General features: G+C 36.0%; 1 protein-coding gene across 6 annotated transcripts in view; it reads right to left on the reverse strand.

The window, feature by feature from the left end:
* Window positions 1-207: 207 nt before the first annotated feature.
* Window positions 208-23,756, reverse strand: part of Tut4 (terminal uridylyl transferase 4) — a 101,324-nt gene continuing 77,775 nt past the window's right edge. For 2 of the 6 annotated variants that reach the window (XM_032900658.1, XM_032900666.1), the window contains exons 21-30: window positions 22,213-22,290; window positions 21,858-22,035; window positions 21,591-21,638; window positions 21,424-21,506; window positions 16,068-16,183; window positions 14,642-14,829; window positions 13,253-13,353; window positions 8,625-9,072; window positions 2,137-2,292; window positions 208-912 (exon numbers count right to left, since the gene is read on the reverse strand). In XM_032900658.1, the coding sequence (XP_032756549.1) occupies window positions 842-912; window positions 2,137-2,292; window positions 8,625-9,072; window positions 13,253-13,353; window positions 14,642-14,829; window positions 16,068-16,183; window positions 21,424-21,506; window positions 21,591-21,638; window positions 21,858-22,035; window positions 22,213-22,290 (1,467 nt within the window). In that variant the 3' untranslated portion in view covers window positions 208-841. The remainder of the gene's footprint in view (window positions 913-2,136; window positions 2,293-8,624; window positions 9,073-13,252; window positions 13,354-14,641; window positions 14,830-16,067; window positions 16,184-21,423; window positions 21,507-21,590; window positions 21,639-21,857; window positions 22,036-22,212; window positions 22,291-23,756) is intronic. The other 4 variants (XM_032900691.1, XM_032900683.1, XM_032900675.1 and 1 more) reach the window with 4 other exon arrangements.

Consider the following 23,756-nt stretch of genomic DNA (forward strand, 5'->3'; position numbering starts at 1 on the left):
ACTTGCTTTTATCATCTTCATACAGTGGTTGTGACAATCCAGTAAAATGAGGAAAAGATCTTTGAATCTCTAAAATTAAGTCTGATTTGGAACAGTCACTGAGAATAAATTCGTTCAATTACTACGATATATTCCTAACATCTATACCAGATGAATTAACCAAATTTGACTCTTGTCAAACTATACCAGATGAATTAACCAAATCTGACTCTTGTCAAAAAGATTTATTAACTTAAAATAGAACTTCAAATACAGACAAAAAGCAACTTTCCATTCAAGTTTGAATATATTCAATATACAAGTATGTAAAAGAAAAAAATTTTTTGAATCTTTATGTTGTAATTTTATTTTTTTTTTAACCTTTTAAAAAGTTTTTGGCACTACAAGGTTCTGTAAAGAATAGAAGTGACAAATTTAAAACACATGAAATCCTTTCCTAATTCTTAAGAACAATATATATAAAGTCTGAAGCAACCAAAGTATGAATACAGCTAATAGAAAATAAAGAATGTAATTTTTTAAATTCTCTCTTTATACAATTCATCAAGGTTAAACAAAACATAAAATTCCCTTAAAAATAGGGTAATAAAATAGATGAAATTTGTATCACTCAATTTAGTGATACCAGTAAAAACTATAGTTCATATTTATATACAAATAATACAGTGTTTAAAAACAGTCTTAGAATTTAAATAAGCTATCTAAACGTGTGTTAAAATTTTAAATCAGGACCTGATTTGTTTTCCTTTCCTTAAATGTCAATTTTTCTGCTGAGTGTAACTGACACTGAGGTACGGATACCCTTGAGACATCAGGATTGGCTGGTTGCTGTGGGCTGGCATTATTCCGACACGTTTCCTCGTGGTGGGTGGGGACAACGCTCTCTACTGCGACGCGTGGCACATCTCTCTGCTGGAGACGACAGAGAGCAGAGATTTGTGAAAGGTTTGTGTTTACTTACCTCAACACCCCCTTAAAGTAAATGTGTTAACTAGATATACATACAGTGTTTTAAAAATCCACATAATAACAAAACATTTGGAGGGGGAAGGCAAATATAGGTGTATGATGACAGGAAATCAAAAAGGGCAAGAAACAGCGGAAACTCCACATGCAGAAAACTGCAAATTTTCCTATAACTGACATAACTTCAGCTTTAGATCTCTGCTCAAGAGATCTAAACCATGGTCAGGGTCCTGCCATTCATTCTATACCAGTGGTTCTCAGCCTTCTCTGCTGGCACCCTTTAATTCAGTAAATTCCTCATGTTGTGGGGACTTCTACCATATTATTTTCATTGCTATATCATAACTGTAATTTATTGTTGTTATGAGTTAGAATGTAAATATATGTTTTCTAATGGTCTTAGGTGACCCATTTGAAAGGGTCCTTTGAAAGGGGTTACAACCCCAAGGTTGAGAACCATTGCTTTCTACTATCCAAGTGTCCAGCAGTTCATAGATCAGGAAGGTTACTCCTTCTTAAGACTGATAATTTTGAAGTAAGATAAAATGGTTTTAATCCTTAAAATGTAGGGTTTGTAATCTTTATTACCTCAGTCACAGTTATTAGTAGCAGATGAGTATAATTAATTCCAGTGTCATTCATGTATTACTTTTACTAATCTGACTCAAACATTATTAGATCTTTAGTTTCCTAAACAAAATCCAAACTCCTTTACAGAGTTTTCAGCCTACCTTCCAATCTAGAATTACCAGTCACGCATCCTTGATATCCATCTCCTTTCTTTTTTTGTCAGACAAAACTCAGTGATATTTTAAATGCATTCCCTTAACTAAGAACACTTTCCTTCTTTCTAAATTCTAGAGTAATAAATAATTCTTATAAGATGAAATTCAGATGCAATCTCTAATACCAAGGCCAGCCTAGGTAGACAACTATTTTTGGCAGTTTTGACATGCTTTGCTCTCATATTAAAATATGCATTAAGCATGGGTATTTTGTTTTACCTAGTATTTAAGTAACAAGTAGTGAATACAGTCTGGCATACAGTACACTATTTCAATAAATGTTTGCTGAATGCATGGATGATACTCCTAAATCATGGCCTCCACCGAGATTCCCAGCTCAGAAGAAAACCCACCCAGCCTGATGCTGAGTCATAAGCACTGGTACCTTGAGCGTAGAAGGGTTTGGGCTGAAATCTTGGATTTCCCTGATGCATGAAGTTTTGATGCAAACCATAAGGCCACGAAGCTGGGACAAGGGGGAAATGGGGACGTGGTGCATGTTCCCATGGAATTGGAGGATTTAGTCCTCGAAAACGTGGCTCTGCATTCCAACAAGAAAACACACACACACACACATTTTAAAATATTAAGTTTAGTAACTCAAATACTACTGTATCTAGAGATATACTAAGTACCTAACATGAGCTGTGTATTATGCTAAATCCAGATACCAAATTTCTTTTAAAGAATCAAGCAATATTATTTATTCAAAATGTTTATATATATACATATTACACACAATAATATATCTGCTATACCAAACATGGTTAATCTATAATTTTCTTATCGTGGCTAACTAGAATTTTAAATGACAGACAGAAGTAGCAAGATGAGTAATTTAGAGGATGAGAATGAATTAAAGTCTGAGAATAAAAAAGCACTCAAAGTCTGGGACTACAAAAGAAGCAGCATCATAGAAAAAGACCGAAGAAGAAATGTTCAAGCTGAGCATTGTGGCAAACACCTTTAATTTGAGGCAAAGGCAGGGGGATTAAGGCCATCCTGGGCCACTCAATGAATCTAGGACAGAGAACCTGACTGATAATATCAACTACGCCATAATCCTATTCAAAAGAAGCTTGTACAAAAAAAGGTTAGAGTACTATGGCTGAAAACTTGGTTTTGTAACCAAACATATTGCTTCAAATCTGTTTTGAAAATTACTATAGTTCCATTAGGAAACTCAGCTGTAAATGATGATTTTAAAAGTTAAGTGGCTTACACAGCTCTGGAAAATACAAAGGAACATGTATATACTGAATCCAGGCAAAATGGGTACTTCCCCAATAGCTTGAAAACCTAAGCCTGAATCCAGAATTTCACAGTGGATGGGGAAAATGAACTCCTCAAAGGTTTCCTCTGACCTCCAAATGTGAGATGTAGCGTATGTAAGCCTGTGGGTGTGGGTGTGGGCATCCACATACACCCACACCCACACACATGAAAAAAATTAAATATGAGTCATGTCATATTCTTCCTGTGGACAATCTCAAAAAAGTCGTTTGTATCTTTGAAGGTATATGTTTTTCATAGTATAATAACCACCAAACTGGATGCTTCGAGTTTTTCTTTTTTCTTTTTTTGCTTCGAGTTTTTCTTATTCAGATAACACTTGTGTGAAAGAGTAACTGAAAGACACCCCTAACCTCTAATTCCGATTAGGAGCTGTGGAATGGAAAAGTCTGTATTTGCTGAATTTTCTCAATCAGTTTTCTTGGGGTAGCAATCAGAAAACGATGGTTAAGTTTAAAAAGCCATATTGTAATTAAGAGAGATGAAACTTAAGGACTCAGGGCTTACAAAATAAATGAGAATAGGTATTATGATGGCCAGTAGAAAAATGGTATTTCAGGAAAAAAAAAGTAAATTTTGAAGGATATACCTCAATTTCCCTTGCTCAGTTTTCATAGCCAAATATATAACACTATATTCAAAAATGGAGAAATCCAGGGGTGATAGGGTAAATTTAATCCCAGTCCTCCAGAGACAGAGGCAGGTGGATCTCTGTGAGATTCAGAAGAGATAGGGCTAAATATAGACCTCATCTCAAACAATAATGGGAGAAAAGAAAAAAGAAAAAAAAACACATATGAAGAGTATAAATTACAGAATCTTCCATTCTAATCAAATCCTAATTCTTCCATTGCACTTGGGATGTGCTGACCCCTGCAATGTCCCTAAATTTGAGAGCCTTGAATGCATAACTGAGGTAGTAGGCAACTGCATTTGTGATCTCCCATTTAAAAGATAAAAACCTAACTTTCAATTTAATATAGTCCCACTTAGTCCTACTTTCATGCAGGATTAATATTATTATGAGTTGTACACCTAGAAACCCAACACTTGGTTATTATGTAGTACTAGTACAGAACATAAATAATACATTAACATTGTCAGACACTAATCTAGATAGTATAGAGGTACAGATAAAAAAATTCTTAATGTCAGAGGTGATCTAGAAAAGGCTAAGGCAAGCAAGTAAATTTTCTGGAGATGGCCCACCATTTTGGTTGACTATAATGGGTGAGCTCTAAGAATGTACGGTACTTGGAGATTTCGTCCCAGGATTGCTTCTTACTGCTGATATACCTTACCTGTCACTATCACATAGCCTAATGATTCCCCAGCATTAGCCAACCCTATTGTGCAGATTTCCTGAAGAATCAATATAAAGATATACTTTCACACAGTGATGCTGTGTAGATGAATTGATGAGTTCATAATTTCTGATTATGATTCTACAGAATGCCTAAATTGATACAAGTATTTTCAAGCCCCCTGTAGAATAAAAGCTACAAATGGAGCTCTGTAAACCTTCATGTGTCATGGGCTAATTGTACTAGGAAAAGAAAGCAGGCTTGGAAAAAATTTACAATCATGAAAAACATTCCTTCTAGGTAGGTATGAGACCATTTGGTAGCTAAAGGTCATAAACTAGGAATGCACAAATTAGGTGCAAAGACAGAAAATAAATGAATAAATGGAGTAGTTTAGCTATATAAAACTTCAAAACTGATAAGACACAAAGAAGATGATTTCTTTCTTGACAAAACCATGCTAACTTAAAACATAAAAATGACTGCTTAAAATTTATAATGAACTTATGGATCTATAAGATAGATAATGAATGTTTTTCAATCAGGTACTAGTCTCCGTGGAAAGACATGTAAACATTTCTGTTATAATTCCTCAAACCTATGACATGAACTGTTGCCTTAAACTTACTATGAAGTTAGATTGTAAGAGTGTTTAGAAAATCAAATAATCAATTATCCTGTTGTTATGGTTCTACCTGATAGTTATATGAGGTAATTGTCAGAGAAAGTATAAATACTTAGAACAGAAATAAAGGTTTGTTGGACCTTCTGCCCCTCCCCCATCGATTTCTGTTTTATCTTTCCTTTTTTCTCTGGTTCACAAAGAGTTAATGAATTCCCAGCTTCTTGCCTGGTCAGTTAGGGACTCTTGAACCAGAAAGAATGGTTCAAGCCAAGTAACTAAACCTTCTTCTCTTAATCCCATGCTGCTACCAACAGGATTTAATTACCAGAAACTAGCAGCTTTTAGCCATAGAAGAGTTAAGAATTAAACAGCCACAGGCCATCAACTTAGAGAGTTACAAGGCCAGAAATAAACAACCTCTGGCCTTCATCTGATGCTGTGTCTCACCTCAGTACCAGTGATTTACTCATCCCCCCAACATCTTAAGAGTCTTAAAATGTGGTTCTCAATCCTTGGGTTTCAGCCATTTTAGGGGTGAGCAATCCTTTCAGAGGGGTTGCATATCAGATGCTTATATTATAATTCATAATACAAAAATTATAGTTCTGAAATAGCAACAAAAATAACTTCATGGTTGTGGGTCACCACAACATGAAGAACTGTATTAAAGGATTAACTGCATTAGGAAGGTTGAGAACCACTGCTTTAGAAGTTCATTCTAAGGCTATGATTTTAACACAATTAGACAAATGCTATGATATAGATACTAAGTAAACAAACAGACAAAGATAAAATTCAATCAGAGGACAAGATCAGTAAGACTCAAGGGCTTTTGGAGGGCAGTGATGTTAATTAAGAAATCTTTAGGGCAAGGCAGAAGGTATGAAAACTGGTATTACAGGTAATGGATAAGACTTCCTACGTAGCAGCAACCACTTTAAAAACCAAAGTAAGACAGAGCATGGTAGATTTCCAAGATGTTTTGTTAATTATTAGTCCATTATGACAAAAACAAGATATACCACTGGCAGGTTGAAAAAAGTACCTCAACATAATCTATCAAAGGAAAAAATATGGGGTCTGTCTTTACACTCATTGACAATTACAGCATATACATGATAAATGTTATTGACGGATTTAAGCACAGAAACTGCATATACCCTATCTTCTTTGGTCTTAAGAACCACAGAACTCACATTCTGATGTTTGATTATCAAAACAATTTGCTTTATTCCTAACAGGCTAGAGGCATCTCCATTGAGAAGTAACTACTTTGGGGATGGAGATACAGCTCTATGGTACAGTGTCATCCAAGCATGCATTAAACCCTAGGTTCGATTCTTAATACCACCAGAAAGAAAATCCAAACAATACTCCCATTGAAAATTATCTCTAATGTTCTTACAAAATTAGTAAAGTGAGCCAGGTCTGGGTACGTGACTCTGATCCCAGCTTTCTGGAGGCACAGGCAGGGGACCTCTAAATTCAAGGCCAGCCAGAGTTATGTGACAGCAAGGGCTATAGAGAGAAACTGTGTGTATGGGGGCGGTGGTGGTGATGGGGTATTAATAAAGCCAAAGAACTGAGCCAGGTGTGTGGTGGTACACCTATGTTATCCCAACAGAAGCAAGAGGAAGGAACCCTTCAAGTTAGAAGCCATATTTATCTCCACTATAAATTCTAGGTTAATCAATGTTACACAGCAACATCCTATCTCAAAAATAAGTAAAACCCAAAACAAAAACAATAAGTGCCTCTGTCTGTATTCCCTATGCAAATTATATATTAGAATAATTTGTTAGCAGAAAAAAGTTCTTGGGAAAAGAATCACAAAATCTTTACAATTAGTGAAACTGAAAATTAACAATAATTACCAATAATGATGGGACACCATTAAATTAAAAAAAAAAATCAATAAACAGTTTTGGCCTCACCTTTCTTAGACAAATCTGTGTATATGTGGGAGTCAGATGAGAGCAAGAACGAAAGGAAGGGTAGGTGGAAGTAGTGGGATGATGAGGAAGAGAGAGAAGATGTGTGTGGTGGGTAAAATGTGTCTTGAAACAGAGCTGCACTGTAAGGCAGATTAAGCAACTTAAGTATGCATGTGTGCCAGTGCTCACCACATGTCTGTGGAAGAAGTGAGAAGACACACTTGCCTTGTTCCATCATTTCCACCATGTGAATCTTAGAAACCAAACTAAAGTCATCAGGCTTTAGTGGTAGACGTTTACCTGCTTAGTCACCCAATTATCCCAAATGCAAGTTTAAAAGCAAATTTGATCCACTGTCTGAGATTTTGTTTTAACACTGTGAAAAAGAGTCAGATTGAAAAACAAACTGTTAAGCTCAGCGACAATAAGTTCACTGGTGATGCATAATGTTTGTTTATGTGAGATTTCCATAATCGTTTGGAAGGTAAAGATACTGAGTACTACAAAGCTGGATATAAAATTAGCAAATGCAGCAAATAGGTTATTTTTAAATAGGCAAGTATAACAACATTTTAGTAATGTAATGTATTAAATAATCCTTAAAACATTTTTATTATATGTCTCAAATCTATATTTATTAAAATATCAGAAAAATACTGTTTATTAATTCTATTAAATGCTGTTATCCTTTGCTTTCTTAAAGTATACTTTCGCCAAGCATGGTGGCACATTTTTGTAATCCAAGCAATGAAGCAGCAGAGTTCAGTAAGAGGACTGGCATGGGTTCAACGCCACCCTGTGATGCAGCAGGAATGGGTAGAGGGGGAAAGGGGAAAGGGAAAAAAGGGAAAGAGGGAACCATATACAGGAAAGAGAAGGAAAGAGAATAGACAACAAGAAGGGAGAGAAGTGACTCCTGTGAAGAGCCCACTGCCTCACCTGGGCACATCTCATTTTCTAGACCTCTCCTTAGGTTTTCTTTGTTCTGAGTGCTTTTCTTTCTCCTAACCCTTGTGTTTAAGCCTACGGTAAAACATTTTTATTACCTCCTTTCCCAATTAAAACAAGAGGGAGAGAAGGAAGGGAAGGCATGAAGAAGTGAACTGCTCCTCACTTTAGAGCCTTCACTCTACCATGATCAGCTGACAACACTTAAGTTACTTATTTCTTCAATTTCACTACGCTAAAATGAGGGAAAGCATAGCATGTACTTCACGCTGGCCTCAAATACACTGCCACACCTGCCTGTCTGTCGGCTTTCGTTCTTGGAGAGAGGTTTTCATGTAGCCTAGGCTAGACTCAATCATTAATGTGCAGTATCATACACAGCAGGGTCTAAATTTGATCATTTATAGGATGATTGCTAATAATACCTACACCAAGTCAGGTAAAGGTGAAAAGGAGAACAATAAGGACTAATATTTATAAGTATTAATTACCTCACGTAATACTCAACATTCCTGTTAGAAGCTATTCATATCCTTATCTTAGAAGTGAAAGAAATGCACAGAGATAATGTCAAGACACTGAGAAATGGCAAACGAGATTCAAGTCTTGATTAGTCTGCATCTATAGCCCATACGGTTTAATTTTATATTCTACCTTCATCAATACAACTTACTTTCCTTTCTTCTCATTGTTACTCCACATTCAACAAATAATACTAGTCACCCAACCTTTCCACATCCAAATATAAAAGGAAAAAAAGGGAAATTACCCGAATTACCCACTGCACCATTGTTCACCAGGGAGTTGGGAGCCACAGTACGAGGCCAGTGTCCATCATGAGAAGAGCTAGGGATTGCCATCGGCCTGGCAGCAGGCTGTGCAAAGATGATGCTGGGATCATTCAAGCCAATATTGCTGGGGGTACTGCCAGGTGCAGAGTGCAGCATTGGGCCGTGGATGGGCCACGACGGGGCAGGGATCTGGAGGGGGTGCATTGGCAATAATCCCATACCGTGCATGGGTGAGTAATGAGCTGGAGGGGATGGAGGAAAGTTATACAAGGGCATCTGAACCTGGTGAGGGGGCTGGCCTCCCTGCTGGGGTGGGCCAAGCTTAGGCTGGGATCCTGGCTGGGATGGAGGTGGGGGAAGAGCAGACGGTTGGGGAGAATTCTGTGGAAAAGGCTGAGGCTGAGGAGAATAAGATGGTGAATCAGACTGCAGGAAAAAAAAGATAATTTTAAAAATTAAGATTATTAAAATATAATAGTTATTTCATTAGAACATCAGATACAGAACTATATGATGTATATAACAAATAATAAAATCTATTACATGGAGATAAAATTTTCCCCAAGGTGCTCAAATTCTCTCACATGAGTAATGTTCAAGAAAAAAAAGAGAGAGAGAGAGAACCTATCGTCATGAACATATATCTCCTTTGTCAACTACAAATTAACACATAAATTACACACAGCCACTTTCTTTCAGCCCCTGAACAATTGTGCATACTAGGCATTATTACTAGGTACTGAATATACATTTATGCCTTCATTAAGTTTAAAAGTTTACTGCACACAGATATCAGGGAGCAGAAAAAAATTACAAAAGTAATTATAATGAAGTATAACAATTCTTACTATGATAAAGACTGTATAATTAGACAGGCAGGCTCAGCCGTGTATATCTTGTCTGAGCAGGCAGGAGGGTAGCAAAACTGGGCTACTAGTTGAGACTAATCCTCCCTACACAAAAAGTGTCACTTCTGTTACTATGATAAACAAATACCTAACTTCCACTTTTGAAGAAACGTAGAGATGAAGGAGTTTCCAAGATTAAATAACCTTTAAATTGAGAATAAAAACTAAAAGCAAATCTGGTAAAAGAAAGAAGAAACAGAGACGGTAAGAATATTTAGCAACAGGAACAATATGTCTGAAGGTCTATAAGTGTGGTGTTTTGAAGAGGTTTGGCCCCCATAGATTCATTTGCTTTAATGCTTGCCCAAAGGGAGTGGCACTATCAGGTGTAACCTTATTGGAGGAGGTGTGGCCTTATTAGAGGAAGTGAGTCACTGTGTAGGCAGGCTTTGACGGTATCTATGCTCAGGCTCTACACAGTGCATGGAAGCCAGTCTCTTCCTGGCTGCATTCAGATCAGACGTAGAACTCAGGGCTTCTGCAGCACCATGTCTGCCTGACTGGATGCTGTGATTCTTCCTGCCAGGCTGAAAATAAACTGAACCTCTGAAACTGTAAGTCAGCCCTAATTACACGTTGCCTTTGTAAGAGTTGCCATAGTCAAGGTGTCTCTTTGCAGCTATAAAACCCAACTAAGGCAATGGGCATGGAAATACTTAACTGTTTAAGGTAACTAAAATCTAAAAGAACTTAAATAGTGAAGTATATAGCTAAGGGAATCTGAGGCTTAAGAACTAAACAGAAATAATGCAGGAGGCAGAGGCAGGTGGATCTTGGTGAGTTCGATGCCACTCTGGTCCACAGATCAGGGCAACCCAGAGAAACTTTCAAAAAAGAAACAAACTAAGAGCTGGAGAGATGGCCCAGCTGCTTTGGAGCACTCGCTGCTCTTCCAGAGGACCTAGACTCAATTCCCAGGAGCCACACGGAGCTCACGATTGCTAGTAACTCCAGTTCCAGGGATTCTGACATCCTTACACAGGCATACACGCAGGCAAGATGCCAATGCACATAAAATAGAAGTAAATCATGAATATGGTTGTTATACAATGATCAGTAAGTATGCCTGTCAGCTTGAGGATTCAAGCCCATCCAGATCTTTTCTCCATTATAAAACAAGAACCAAACAAAAACAGAAACAAGGCAATGAGAGCTCCTGTGTTTTGTATATCATGTAATTTATGCAACTTATACAAGAGCAGTAGAAAACCATTGAAAATTTTAACCAAACCAGGAATATAATTAACTTGCAATTTATAATTTTTCTGATTTAATAATAATGAAAAAATCTACTTAAAGAAAACACTAAAGGAACTAATTAAAAGGGTGCGATGAAGTATGAATTCTCATTTGATACTCTGGTCTTTCACAAGTTATATTCTCACTCACTAGATATCCACATATGAGGTGAGGAGAATATATACAAAAGTCATTTGCAAGTCTGGCATAGTGGAATACACATTCAATCTCAGCACTCAGGAGGAAGAGGCCGAGTTCTAGGCCAGCCTGATGTACACTGTGAGCTCTAGGATACCATGGCATGAGATTGGAGGGAGAAAAAAAGAAAGAGAGAAAAAGAAGTTAAGCTACAGGCAGGTAAAGGATTACAAAGCTACTACACTAATAGAAATGAATCTCCAACATTATTAAAAAACAACAATGATGGGGCTGGAGAGATGGCTCAGCGGTTAAGAGCACCCGACTGCTCTTCCAGAGGTCCTGAGTTCAATTCCCAGCAACCACATGGTGGCTCACAACCATCTGTAAGGAGATCCGATGCCCTCTTCTGATGTATCTGAAGACAGCAACAGTGTACTCATATATAATAAATAAATCTTTAAAAAAAATAAAAAATAAAAAAACAATGACTATGTGTGATGGCTAACTTTGTTTGTCAACTTGACTACATTTGAAAGTAACTAAAACCCAAGGAGCTGGGCACACCTGTGAGGGACTTTTTTCTGTTTGGCCTCAATCTCACTAGCAGGATCACCTATCCTGAACCATTTCTTTTCTGGTGCTAGAATCTACTTTGAAATTCCAATGTGAACTGAAAACTGACAGCTCTCTTGGACTTCCTTGGCACCAGAGTGAGAGAGACTGTTGAAACATCTAGTCCCAAGGATTCGACAGCTACCATATTATGGGCCTTTCTGTCAGGATACAGCCATTATTGGACTAAGCAGACCACAGGCAGTGTAAGCCAATCTATAACAATATATACACACACTCATATTTATTCTATCAATTCTGTTCCAAAGACAGCCTTGACTAATATGCTGTATGTACAAAGAAAACCAAAAACAGTGGGAACATTCAAATAAATGTTCTGAAAAAAATAAAGCTATTAACTAAAGAGCATATACTGAGTAAATGAAATACTGATAGCAATAAATGAATAGTCTTTAAATTTAGTAGATATATAAATCCCCCTTTCTGCGACAGAGTCTTGGTCCCTAGATCAGGTTGGCTTATAACTCAACATGTTGCTGCCCTGGTCTTCCAGGCCTCTATCTCTAATGCCAGCTCCCAACCTTTATTTTGGTAAGAATCAAAAAAACATATCACAGTGTTATAATTTTATTTTTTTGAATATTACACATAAAAATCATGTTTTCTTTCCTACATTTAGTCAAAGTAGTCTCAAAAATAGGAGTATAAAAATTAATTTATGCTAGCAAATAAAACTATAAATTTTTACAGCTAGGTTCAGCAACATGAAGAATATGAAATGTGAAAAGGAACATTTCAACATTATGTCTATTTTATTAACACTAATACTTTACTCCTATGCAACATTAATACTTGGTCCTCCATATTATTTTATTATAAAAATGAGAAAGCAGGCTCGTGTAAATTAAGAAACTACAACATTAATAGGAAATCAAATGTTACTTTAACTTATGGGTCTAGCAAGAATAATTCTACAAATTACCATGTGTTCTTCAATATTACACATGATATGATGGTTGGTGTTAACTGTTGTGGTAGTTTAAATAGGAATGCCCCTCATAAACTCGTGCGTGGATGCTTGGCCTATAAGGAGTGGCACTATTAGGAGGGATGGCCTTGTTAGAAAAAGAATGTCTCTGTGGAGTGGACTCTGCAGTCTCATATGTTCAAGCTGAGCCTAACATGGTGGTTTCCTCTGCTGCCTGCAGATCAAGATGTAGAGCTCTCAGCTCCTTCTCCAGCACTGTCTGTCTACATGCTGCCATGTTTCACACCATGGCCATAATGGACTAAATCTCTGAAACTATAAACTAGTCACAATTAAGTATTTTTCTTTACAGAAAATTTCCTATATGATGCCATGAGCATGGTGTCTCTTGAGCGTAATAAATCCCTAAGACAACTGTCAACTTGGCAAAGTCTAGAATCCGGGGGACGTGGGTCTCTTTCTGGGCACACCTACTGAACAGGTACCCTTTTCTTGGCCAGGACTCTGAACTGTATAAAATGTAAAGAGGAAGATGAATGAGTGTGCATCCATTTCCTTTTTTAGATGTGATATGACAGCTGCTTCAAACTTCTGCTGACTTGACCAACTAGACTTTGAGCTGTGAACTAAAATAAATTCTTTCTCTCTTATGTTGCTTTTGATGGCATATTTTATTATAGCAACAGGAAAAGAACTAAGACACATGAAAAATTGTGGTTTTCTTCCTGTCAAGCTCATTCATAGGTAGAGTACTTACACATTCTGAAGACTGTCTAGTCCTTATAGACTGGTCACTCTGTTGCTGGGCTGAACCAGCCACCTGCTGAGCATTAACAAGATTACGAACCAGCTGGGCTGCTGAGAGAAGACATCACAAAGAAAAAAAAATCAAGATACAGAAAAAGCAGGAGGCAGGTAGTTTCATATCAATAATCTCAATGTTTGAAGCACTAAGGCAGAAGATTTCTGTAAATTCAAAACCTGACCTGCACAGTGAGCACCATGCCAGCACTGAGTAGAGCATGAGACTCTGTCTCGAACTTCAGAAAGTAACAGGAATGAATAAACAGAATTCCATAAAATTATAGAATACTGATTTTAATGGCATTTATTTGTGTGGCACTGTGGGTTGAACACAGGATTTTACATGTAAGGCAAGCACTCAACACTGAGCTATAACGCTAAACTCCAATATCTTAACAATTTCTTGTCTATAAATTTTATCAAGCTATACTTTTTGAAATAAGGCTGGCATTGATTACTGAAAGTACAGTAGTATACTGTACATACGCAATATAGATTTCCCAAAACAGCAGACTAAAGCAAACTTTCAAGCAAGGATTATTCTAGAGAAAGATGTGTACCACTGCTCCCTTGTCCTGCTCCATGCTGAGACCAAAGCCAGGGCATTGCATATGGACTCTATCGCTGAGCTGTATCCTCCTCCCCTTCTTTTATTGTTCAGACATTTTTATTTTTATTATAATTCATTTTATGTGTATAAATATTTTGCCTACATGTATAACGTTTATTCACAAATGCATAAAGGCGAGAAGAAGGCACTAGATCCCCTGTAACTAAAGTTGTCAGCATTGTCCATTCCCTATACCAGATGCTGGAAACTGATCACATCCCCAAGTGGAGTATCAAGTAACAGCTGAGCCATCTCTTACCCCACCCGGTTTGTGAAATACACTCTTGTTACACAGCCTATGCCAGACACTTGTTTCTTTCTCAGGGATAATGGGCTTAAAAGATGCCTGCCAATCTCTCATATAAATTAGGAGTTTTTTTTGTTTTTTGTTTTTTCTGATTTTGGCTTTTTTTTCCTTTAATTTGCCACTGTAGAGCATCAAACCTAGAGCCTTGTACATGGCAGATTTGTACTCTTATTGAACTAAATCCCTAGCCCAGATCACTTAAAAATTAAATACCTAAAGCCAGGTATTATACATCTGTAATTCCAAGAAAGCTGATGCAGGAAGACCACAAATTTGAGGCCAGCCTGCACTATGTTCCCAAAATGCAGTGTACTGGTGCTGTGGCTCAGTAATAAGCCATATGCTTAGCGTGTACAACAGCCTTAGTTTTATCCCTAGCAACAAGTAAGTTAACATTTGCAAACATTTTTCTTATCTTTTCTTACCTGCTACACTGCTATTCCTCTGGCGGGCCATCTTGACCTCTGGGCATTCCCGGCGAACATGTCCGGCATCTCCACATATGAAACACCTAAGGTCTCGGGAGTCAAGAAGGTCTCGGGAGTCTTTTTCTTCTTCATTTCCTTCTTTCTCTTCTTCACTGTCTTTCTTCTTTAGTCTAAACAGTAAACTGCTGATACCAATAATGTGGAGCCAGGAACTTACAAACTGATAAGTCACAGAATAAACTAAACCATATATAATAAAAAACGGACTAACTACACAATTCTATGTTTTTCTCTAAGAAAGCTACTTCTAGAGCTGGAGAGATGGCTCAGTGGTTAAGAGCACTGACTGCTCTTCCAGAGGTCATGAGTTCAAATCCCAGCAACCACATGGTGGCTCACAACCATCTGTAATGAGACCTGATGCCCTGTCTGAGGACAGCTACAGTGTACTTACATATATAAATAAATTAAAAAAAAAAAAAGGCTACTTCTATTTATAGTATACCTAAGTCATATGACAAAACTAAAGTATCATAGCCTTTAATGACATTGTTTGCTTATTTAATTTTTGAGACAGGCTCTCACTATACTGCTTGGTATGTAGAATCCACCAGCCTCAAGGTCAAAGATCTTCCTACCTCTACCTTTCGAATACTGGGATTAAAGGGGTTTTCCACCATCTTCAGCCACATGAAAAATTTTTACTATCAAGTTTTAAACTTCTAAGACCTTTAGAGACTGATACTTATCACTACTTTAAAGAAGAGAGGTTTAGAGAAAATAAGCACCTTGCCTAAACTTAATAACCACCAGTGACAGAAGATAGAACTTATTCTTTTTAAAATCTTCCAAATGCATGAATCACATTCATATTTTATCTTCCTTTATTCCTCTTCTATTTTTTTCTTTTAGATTCCCTTGTTGTTGCTGCTGTTTTGAGACAGGATTTTCCTATTACATAGGTCTAGAATTCATAGCCTCTGCCTCCCAAGAGCATGGTGTGTGCCACCATGTCCAGACCCACAGATATATCTTGAGGTCGTGGAAAGGACATGTATTTCTCAATTAACATAATATACAGATGTAGCCCAATATGTAACTCTAGAATTCAATTGATTGTACTTATGAACTTGTGTAACTATGAAGTCCTTTAGTTTCTTGCTCCTAGAAGTTCCAAACACATAGCATGTTTTGAAAAACATTTCTATTAAAAAAATAACTGAATGAATTAATAAACAAATGTTATTACGAATATAACATAAATTCCTCTCAGATGAGCATTTATTTACTAAAGATCTAATTAACAAACTTGAACATTAAAAAAATAACTTTCATACTTAACACATTTCGAAATAAAATTATAAATACAAATCAGTCTCACATTTACTTTGTCTATAATACTGATAAAAAATTATTTGCTAACCTTTTCCTTTTGGGACAGTCTTTCATATAGTGACCTATTTTTCCACACACACGACAACACCGATCATTAGGAGCCAATTCTCCATCTGTTAATACTCTTGAATCAAAGAAGTACTCCTGCAGGAAAAATACAGTTTTACATTAAAAAATGTAAAATGTCCCAAATGCAAAGATCAATATGAAAAAAAAAGCCCCAACATTAACAATATTTCACTATAATTGAAATTATGGATAAAAAAGTAAAATTTAGAACTATGCCAAGTAGTGGTGGCACACATCTTTACCCAGCACTTGGAAACCAAAGGCAGACAGATCTCTAAAAGTTTGAGGCCAGACTGTCAACAGAGCAAGCTCTAGAAAAGCCAAAGACACACAGAAAAAAACTTGGCTTTAAACAAATATAACTGATTAATTTAAAAAATTAGAATTATTATAACATTTTAAGAGGTAACAGAACTAATACTTTGTATCCACCACATTACAATTCAGAGAGGCTTCAAGTAAGTGGAACCTCAATAAAGTAAATGTTATTTTCGATTAAATTTACAGAAGAAACTGCACCTCAGAGATTCAAATCATTTGCACATGGTAATGAAATTGGCTAAGTTTCATATGAAAGATTTAAAGTTTTCTCTGTAATGATTACAAAGCTCATGCTTTCTGTTAAACCACACTATTTCTACCTAAAAGTCCAGGAGAGCCAAAACTCTTTTACACAGAAAACCCCTGTCCCACAAAAAAAAAAAAAAAAAAAGCTACCCAATCCCAAAAAAAACCCACAAAACCAAAAGGAATTGCTCTCCGTTCCAAATGATTTTATATAAAGAAATTAATTGTAAAAATGTGTATGGGTATCTGATCCTGGGTTTACATGGACTGTGTACATTCAGGAACCCAGGAGGTAAGAGGAAGGCATCAGGTCTACTGAAGTTGGGAGTTACATGTAAGCTGTCCAGGAACTGAATTATGAAGTGCTCCTATTACGGGGCCATCTCTTTAGCTTTGCAAATAGCCTTTAAAGAATATGTAGCAGTAGTAGTAGTAGTAGTAGTAGTAGTAGTAGTAGTAGTAGTAGTAGTAGTAATAATAAAAAACATATATATATAAATGGTTTCCAAGTCTCAGTACTAAGTTCATTTACTTTTCCTAGCACTTGCTTAACTGTCTCAGTGCTTAGTTTTTCAGAAACACTGGTTTATCCTAACAATAGCATATTCCTGAAAGCCGCGTGAACAAATCTGCTGCCTATAAAATCATGTAAAACCTAGGATAAAGGTAAGAGATACCAAAATAGAATGGTAATAAAAGAATTAAAAATAAAACAATGGTTAGTGTACAAAAACTGAAAACCATACATAAATCTGGTATGACTGCAAAGCTAAGTTAACCACACATACACACACAGGCACATATTCAAACAAACCAGTAATTCTACTTCTTGGTGTAGTTTAATGAAAACATACTCATGCAAAAAGAATTACCCATATATTCATAAAAACATTGCTCATAACAACTACCGCACAAAAGCAACTCGATTAAATGACTAATGAATGGGTTTTAATATAGTACATTTATATAGTGGAAACATTATTCAGCTATAAGAAATAAAGTATTGACACGTTACAACATGTATGAAACTTAAAAATATGTTTAAAGAAAGAAACCAGGGCTAAAACACTACAAATTGTATGATTCTAACTGAACAAAAGGCATAAAGTCTAGAAAAAGAAGTCTAATGAATTAAGAGTAAGAAAAAGGAGCTTTCTTGAACCTGTCCTATACTCAGGAGTTTTTTCTTAACTTAATAAACCTCTACTTCCTCTTTTTAAAGAAGGAGAAGAGGAGGAAGAGGAGGATTCTGTATATCTATGTGACTGAGGTGGGGGAGGAAGAACTAGAGAGATGACCCTGTAATTAAGTACTGCTCTTAGAGGACCAAATTTCAATCTCAAGCACCTATATGAAACAGCTCATAACTGTCTGTATCTACAGCTACAAGTGACTTAATGTTTCAGTTCTCCAAGAGCAGAGATACCCAAGTGAACATACCCAGACATCAATGAGCATGTATCCAAATAATTAAAGCCCAAAACAAAATCTTTTAATAAAAAAAAAACCTCAGAAATAAAAACAATGCATTTTGTTGACACAGTTGCTGAATATTCAGAATAACAAAAGGCTCTGAATTATACTTTATCAGACTTCTACCTCAACAAAGCTGTTTAAGCTAGCATGGTACATGGGAGCAGGCAGCCAAATGGCAGGGAGAGAGCTAGAAAATGAACAAAGAAGCCCAAAGTTTAAAGCAAACATGCTTAGAATGGACACAGAAATAAACTCAGTCAGATTTCGGACACTACATGACAGAGGCCCTTTATGACTGACATCCAAGTGCTGGGACTACAGTCATGTACCACTATGTATAGTTACAATTCTATCTTCTACAAAACAACCATGACAACAAATAATAAACAGAAAACAGCAAAAAAAAAAAAAAAAAAAAAAAAAAAATTCTCTCTCATTTGTCCAGTTGTTCAAGGCAGCAACAGGTATCATTTAGAATCTGTTCTTCTTTTGTTCTTCTTTATCTATATTTCTAATTAATCACCAAGCAGTGGCCATTCTATTCCTGAATGATCTTCATGTTTCTCAACCTCACCATTAGTGACCTATTTTTCAGATTTAAAAATTTCAGAATACAAATACTTTAAGACATTTAGGTGATAGGCAAACATGAAATGCAATACAAGAGTTTACATAATGAAAAAGCAAATATTTGCAAAAACATATATTTAAGAATATCAGGGGTTGGGGATTTAGCTCAGTGGTAGAGCGCTTGCCCAGCAAGCGCAAGGCCCTGGGTTCTGTCCCCAGCTCCGAAAAAAAGAAAAAAGAAAAAAAAAAAAGAATATCAAAATATGTGATTTGCTGATTAAGAAGAATGTAATTTTTTGAGTGTATATGTAAAGTAGTTTACTTGAGGTTAAAAAGACAGTGTTTTCTATCAAGATGCATGGCAAAAACTCATCTGTAATCCGTCTCTAACAAGAATAAAAAAGGAAAATAAAATAAAGTAGGTCACCAACAATTTGAGTAGGGCTTGTCTCTGGCTTGGACCCGATTGCCTGCCTTTGGAGCCCTTTCCTGAGCCTTGTCTGGCCTCAGTGGTAGAGGAGGATGCACTTAGTCTTAATGAGGCTTGATGTGCCAGGGTGAGTTGTTAAGAGGCAGGGTGGGGTGGGGGGCTCCCTCCCCTTCACCACTAGAGGGAAAGAGGTACAGTGGGAGAAGGGGACTCGGAGGATGGGAATGGTAGTAGAAGAGGGAAGGAGGGAGACTGTAATTAGGATGTAAAGTGAATAAATTAATGGGGAAAAAAGAAATAAAGTAGGACAAAATGCAGGACTTAGTGAATTTTGATTTAAACAAAAGTTAAAATACTTACAAAAGCTTTATTATTTACTTATTTACTTATTTACTCATGTGATTATCAGCATGTATATGTATGCATGCATACCATATCTATGCTTCCTGGTGCCCATGGAGGCCAGAGCCCTAGAACTGTAGTTACAGACAGTTATGAGCTGATGTGGGTGCTGGGAACTGAACTCTGCTCGTCTACAGGAGCTACTAACCATTGAATCATCTCTCTGACCCTTTAAAATAACTTTTTCAGAATGAGAGATTACAAGTAATAAGACTCAAATTGTATTGAAAGTCCAGTTGAGGGTTGCAAGTATTTATTTATAAATGTAATAAACATTTGAAACTGTCTGGGTTTATGACTCTTTTCCCATTAGTGTTATTCAAACAGACAAGTGATTCCTGGAATAATAATAAGGTTGAACATATATAGATATAAAAGGACAGTAGGCAGTATATAATAAAAAAAATATGAAACAGAAAATATAAAAGGTCAAATGGGAAAAGAAAATGGAGACCTAAGACAACTGATGGATAAGGAGAAAGTAGATTACTATATATTGGAGAACCAAATGGTAGAAAAAATAAAGTGGAAATAAGAAAGATAAAAGTAGAATATACTCTGTGTGTGAGTGTGAGTGTGTGTGTGTGTGTGTGTGTGTGAGAGAGAGAGAGAGAGAGAGAGAGAGAGAGTGTGTGTGTGTGTGTGTGTGTGTGTGTGTGTGTTGGCTTTGAAACAGGGTCTCACGATAACATGTATGCTGGCCTCGATCCCCCTGCATCCACCTCCCAAGAGCTGAAATTATAACTGTGAGCCACGAAATATTTATCTTTCTGGACATTTTACAAGTATACAACATGTTTAATAGTACAAAAGATATTAAATGTGAGCATGAAAGTCAGTGAATAGTTCCTGTTTATTATAATACTGACATAATAAAGACAAAATGTCCAAAAGAAAATACATAACAATAACTTATGAAATACCATATATTAAAACTTAAAAGAGAATAAAAAGATTTTAAAAATGATTAGCAAGCTCATAGACTCCTCTTTCTAAGCTTCAAAATAACATTTTGTTTTCATGCTAAATAAAAAACAAAACTAAAGATTTTTATATCTCCATATAACTAGGGACTAGTTACAATGTATTGAATTATAAAAGACTAGTAGAAATTTTATTCATAAGATGAAGGTAGCACATTTCAAGTCTACTGAGGTCTTGTATTAGTATTCTGCACTGTTGCCTTCTACTGTCACGTCCTTACTGTACATGCACATAGTCAGAATTACCATAATTCCCAGACGTCACTAAATGTGTATGCTATGTCAATTAATGGATTAGTGAAACTGTGTTTTTTCTACCTCATTTCATGTTTCAAAACTCTTGTGTTGTGATATTTCCTATTTAACTATTAACTACTAAAGGGCTAACAAATAAACATAAGAACTAGTGTCCAAGAGAAAACATCCAACTTTTCTTGCTCTACCATAAAAATGAAGACTCCTAAGACTGGACTGAACAAGTTCCAGGGACATTCATATGTAAAGACAAATTAATAGGTATTCTCAAGATCTTTTCTGTTCAAGTCTTTCCTGCTAAAACTGAAACTTCCTCTGTGGTCTCCCAAGCAATAAAAAGGAAGCAAAAGCTGAGGGAGCCCAAACAGCAGTGTGAAAACTGCATCTGGAGTCGGAGGAGGGACAGCTCAGCCTCTGCAGTCTACTCCAGTACACTACAGCTACAGCAGACGGTAGGCAGAAGTCATGGTAAGGTAATACTTCAGATTTCTCTTTTCTATGAATTTCAGAATGGGAAAATCTGCATCAAAGGTTTTCCTCCCTTTCACTCTGCCATCTGTAAAAAAAAACCGCAATGACAATGAAGCTCTATAAGCAAAAGAGAATTAAATTTTCAAATAATGAAAACTTACAGCTTCTCTGCCAATGAGTGGATAAAAGGGGGTACCAAAAAGTTTCCTTCCATTGATAAATGCCTTCATAATAAAATTGGTCACTGTTGAAGAAAGAAGATAATAAAAGATTTAGACACTACTTACCAAAAATTTTAATGCATATATTCTCTACATTTAAAACTTACTTTTTCTAGAAACACCAGCACCAAGGTTATGATTCAAGTCAAAAGGATCTAGAAAAGAAATATTTGTAAATTAATATTTGTAAGTATTATACCATTAAGTGGACTGTGCCTGAACAGGAGTCTAATGCTATATATTCTCAAACTAACCAAGTCAGTGAATTAGACTTTTAAAATTATTAAGTGACAGAAAACAAGAGGTAGACTCTTTTAGATCAGCTTTCCTTGTTAAATTTTTGTTCTTGAATTGACCATAATGTAAACAATCACCTTCAATTGCAATGCATTTAGAAGTCCACTGCTTTTCAAAAGTAGTGAGCAGCTTTTTCTGCCGAATACTGATTACATATTCCTTGAAATCAAACTCTTCAGTATAGAAGCGAAGTAGTCCTAACCAAAGCTCTCCTAGTGATTCCGTGTTCTTTCCAAGTGAAGGTAAACGCTTTTTCTTCAGTTAACGAAATGGGAAGGAAAGGAGAAATATGGGAAGAGGAGGATAAGGAAAAAAAGAGAGAAGGATATATGGTATTAAAATATAAAAAAATAAAAACAAGTAAAATTATTAAAGTATGTAAGTCCTAATATCATTGAGCATTCTATAATATAGTAATTATACAAAAATTACCAGTTCTTCTGTTTTATCAAAGAAAAAGGCATTCCATCCATCCACCATTCTCTGTGGAATCTGCTTTCCATCAAAGATCTGCATAAAAAATTTTATTATTAGATTTCAAGTTATCCAACCTGAAGACCTACAAGACTTTGGATCATTTTAGAATTAATCTACAAAAAACACTAATGAATTACTTTCCAAGGAAAAACATTAGAATGTTATAGCTTGGTGCTAAGTAAGTGACTAATGAAATATTACTGAGAATAATATAAGCTGAAAGTCTCTATAACATTCAGTATTATTTAATGCTGTTTGGCCTAACAAAATGTATTTGTATGCATATGTATGAATATCTGCAGCCCAAGATTAAGTAAAAAAAAAAAGTATCATTAAAGGATTATAAATAGAGGTATACAAAAGATAATATTGATTTTATACCCAAAGAAAATTGGTATCACTTACTAATATAAGGCTGAAAAGTACTTAAATATCAGGTATGTTTAATGGGAAATTAGATAGCTTTCCCTGACATCTTTATAAGCAAATCAGGAATCTTTCTCATTAGGTTGCATATTCTGGCCTCCACCTTGAAATCCTCCTGCCTCGGACTCCAGAGCATCAGATAATAGACATGTGTCACTATGTCTGACTAAGAAACACTATTTTATGAAAAATAAAGCATCCAATATAAAACAGTTGTTTAAGATACAACTGACTTCCTTTCATAAGTAATTTTATCATTTGCTTTCCTTTTTATGAGACAAGTAGCCCAGGCTGGCCACATATTTGTTATGTAGCCAAGGATAACAATGAATTTTTTATCTTGCCCCTAGGCATATAACACAATGGCCAGGTTACAATATTAGGAATCAAACCCAGGGGTTTGGGGATTTAGCTCAGTGGTAGAGCATTTGCCTAGCAAGCGCAAGGCCCTGGGTTCGGTCCTCACTCCAGGAAAAAAAAAAAAAAAAAAAAAAAGAGAAAGGAATCAAACCCAGATCTTTATGCAAACTAGACAAGCATGCTACCAACTGAGCCATACACCCAGCCCTTGTGACTTGCTTTTCTAAAATAAATATAAAATGATAAAATGACCCAACAAAGTAGAAAGGTATATAGTATTGCTTCAGAATCAACAAAACTAATTTTTATTCTCAACCTATACATAAATTTTGGTCAAGATAATTATTCCTATAAGTCTCCATAAAGTTAATCAAGTAAAAATAAAATTTTAACCACACAAGTAGTTTATAAACTGACTTTTTAAAACAGTACTTATTTTATACTTACTAATATAGTTAAGTGTGTGTGCAAGTAAGTGCAGAAGGATGCTGGGAATTGAATTTGGGTCCATTACAAAAGCAGTAAGCACTCTTAAACTGCTTAAGCCATCTCTAGAGTCCCCAAATTTATTTTTTTTAAAAAGAGGTTTATTGATTTTTAATTTATGAGTGTGTGTTACTTGCATGTATCTGTGCACCACATGTGTGCCCAGTACCTGTGGGGACCCAGAAGGTGTCTGATCCCCTGGAACTCAAGTTAGAGATGGTTGTTAG

Source organism: Rattus rattus, chromosome 1, assembly GCF_011064425.1.
Source record: "Rattus rattus isolate New Zealand chromosome 1, Rrattus_CSIRO_v1, whole genome shotgun sequence".
In the NCBI taxonomy this organism is placed as follows: Eukaryota; Metazoa; Chordata; class Mammalia; order Rodentia; family Muridae; genus Rattus; species Rattus rattus.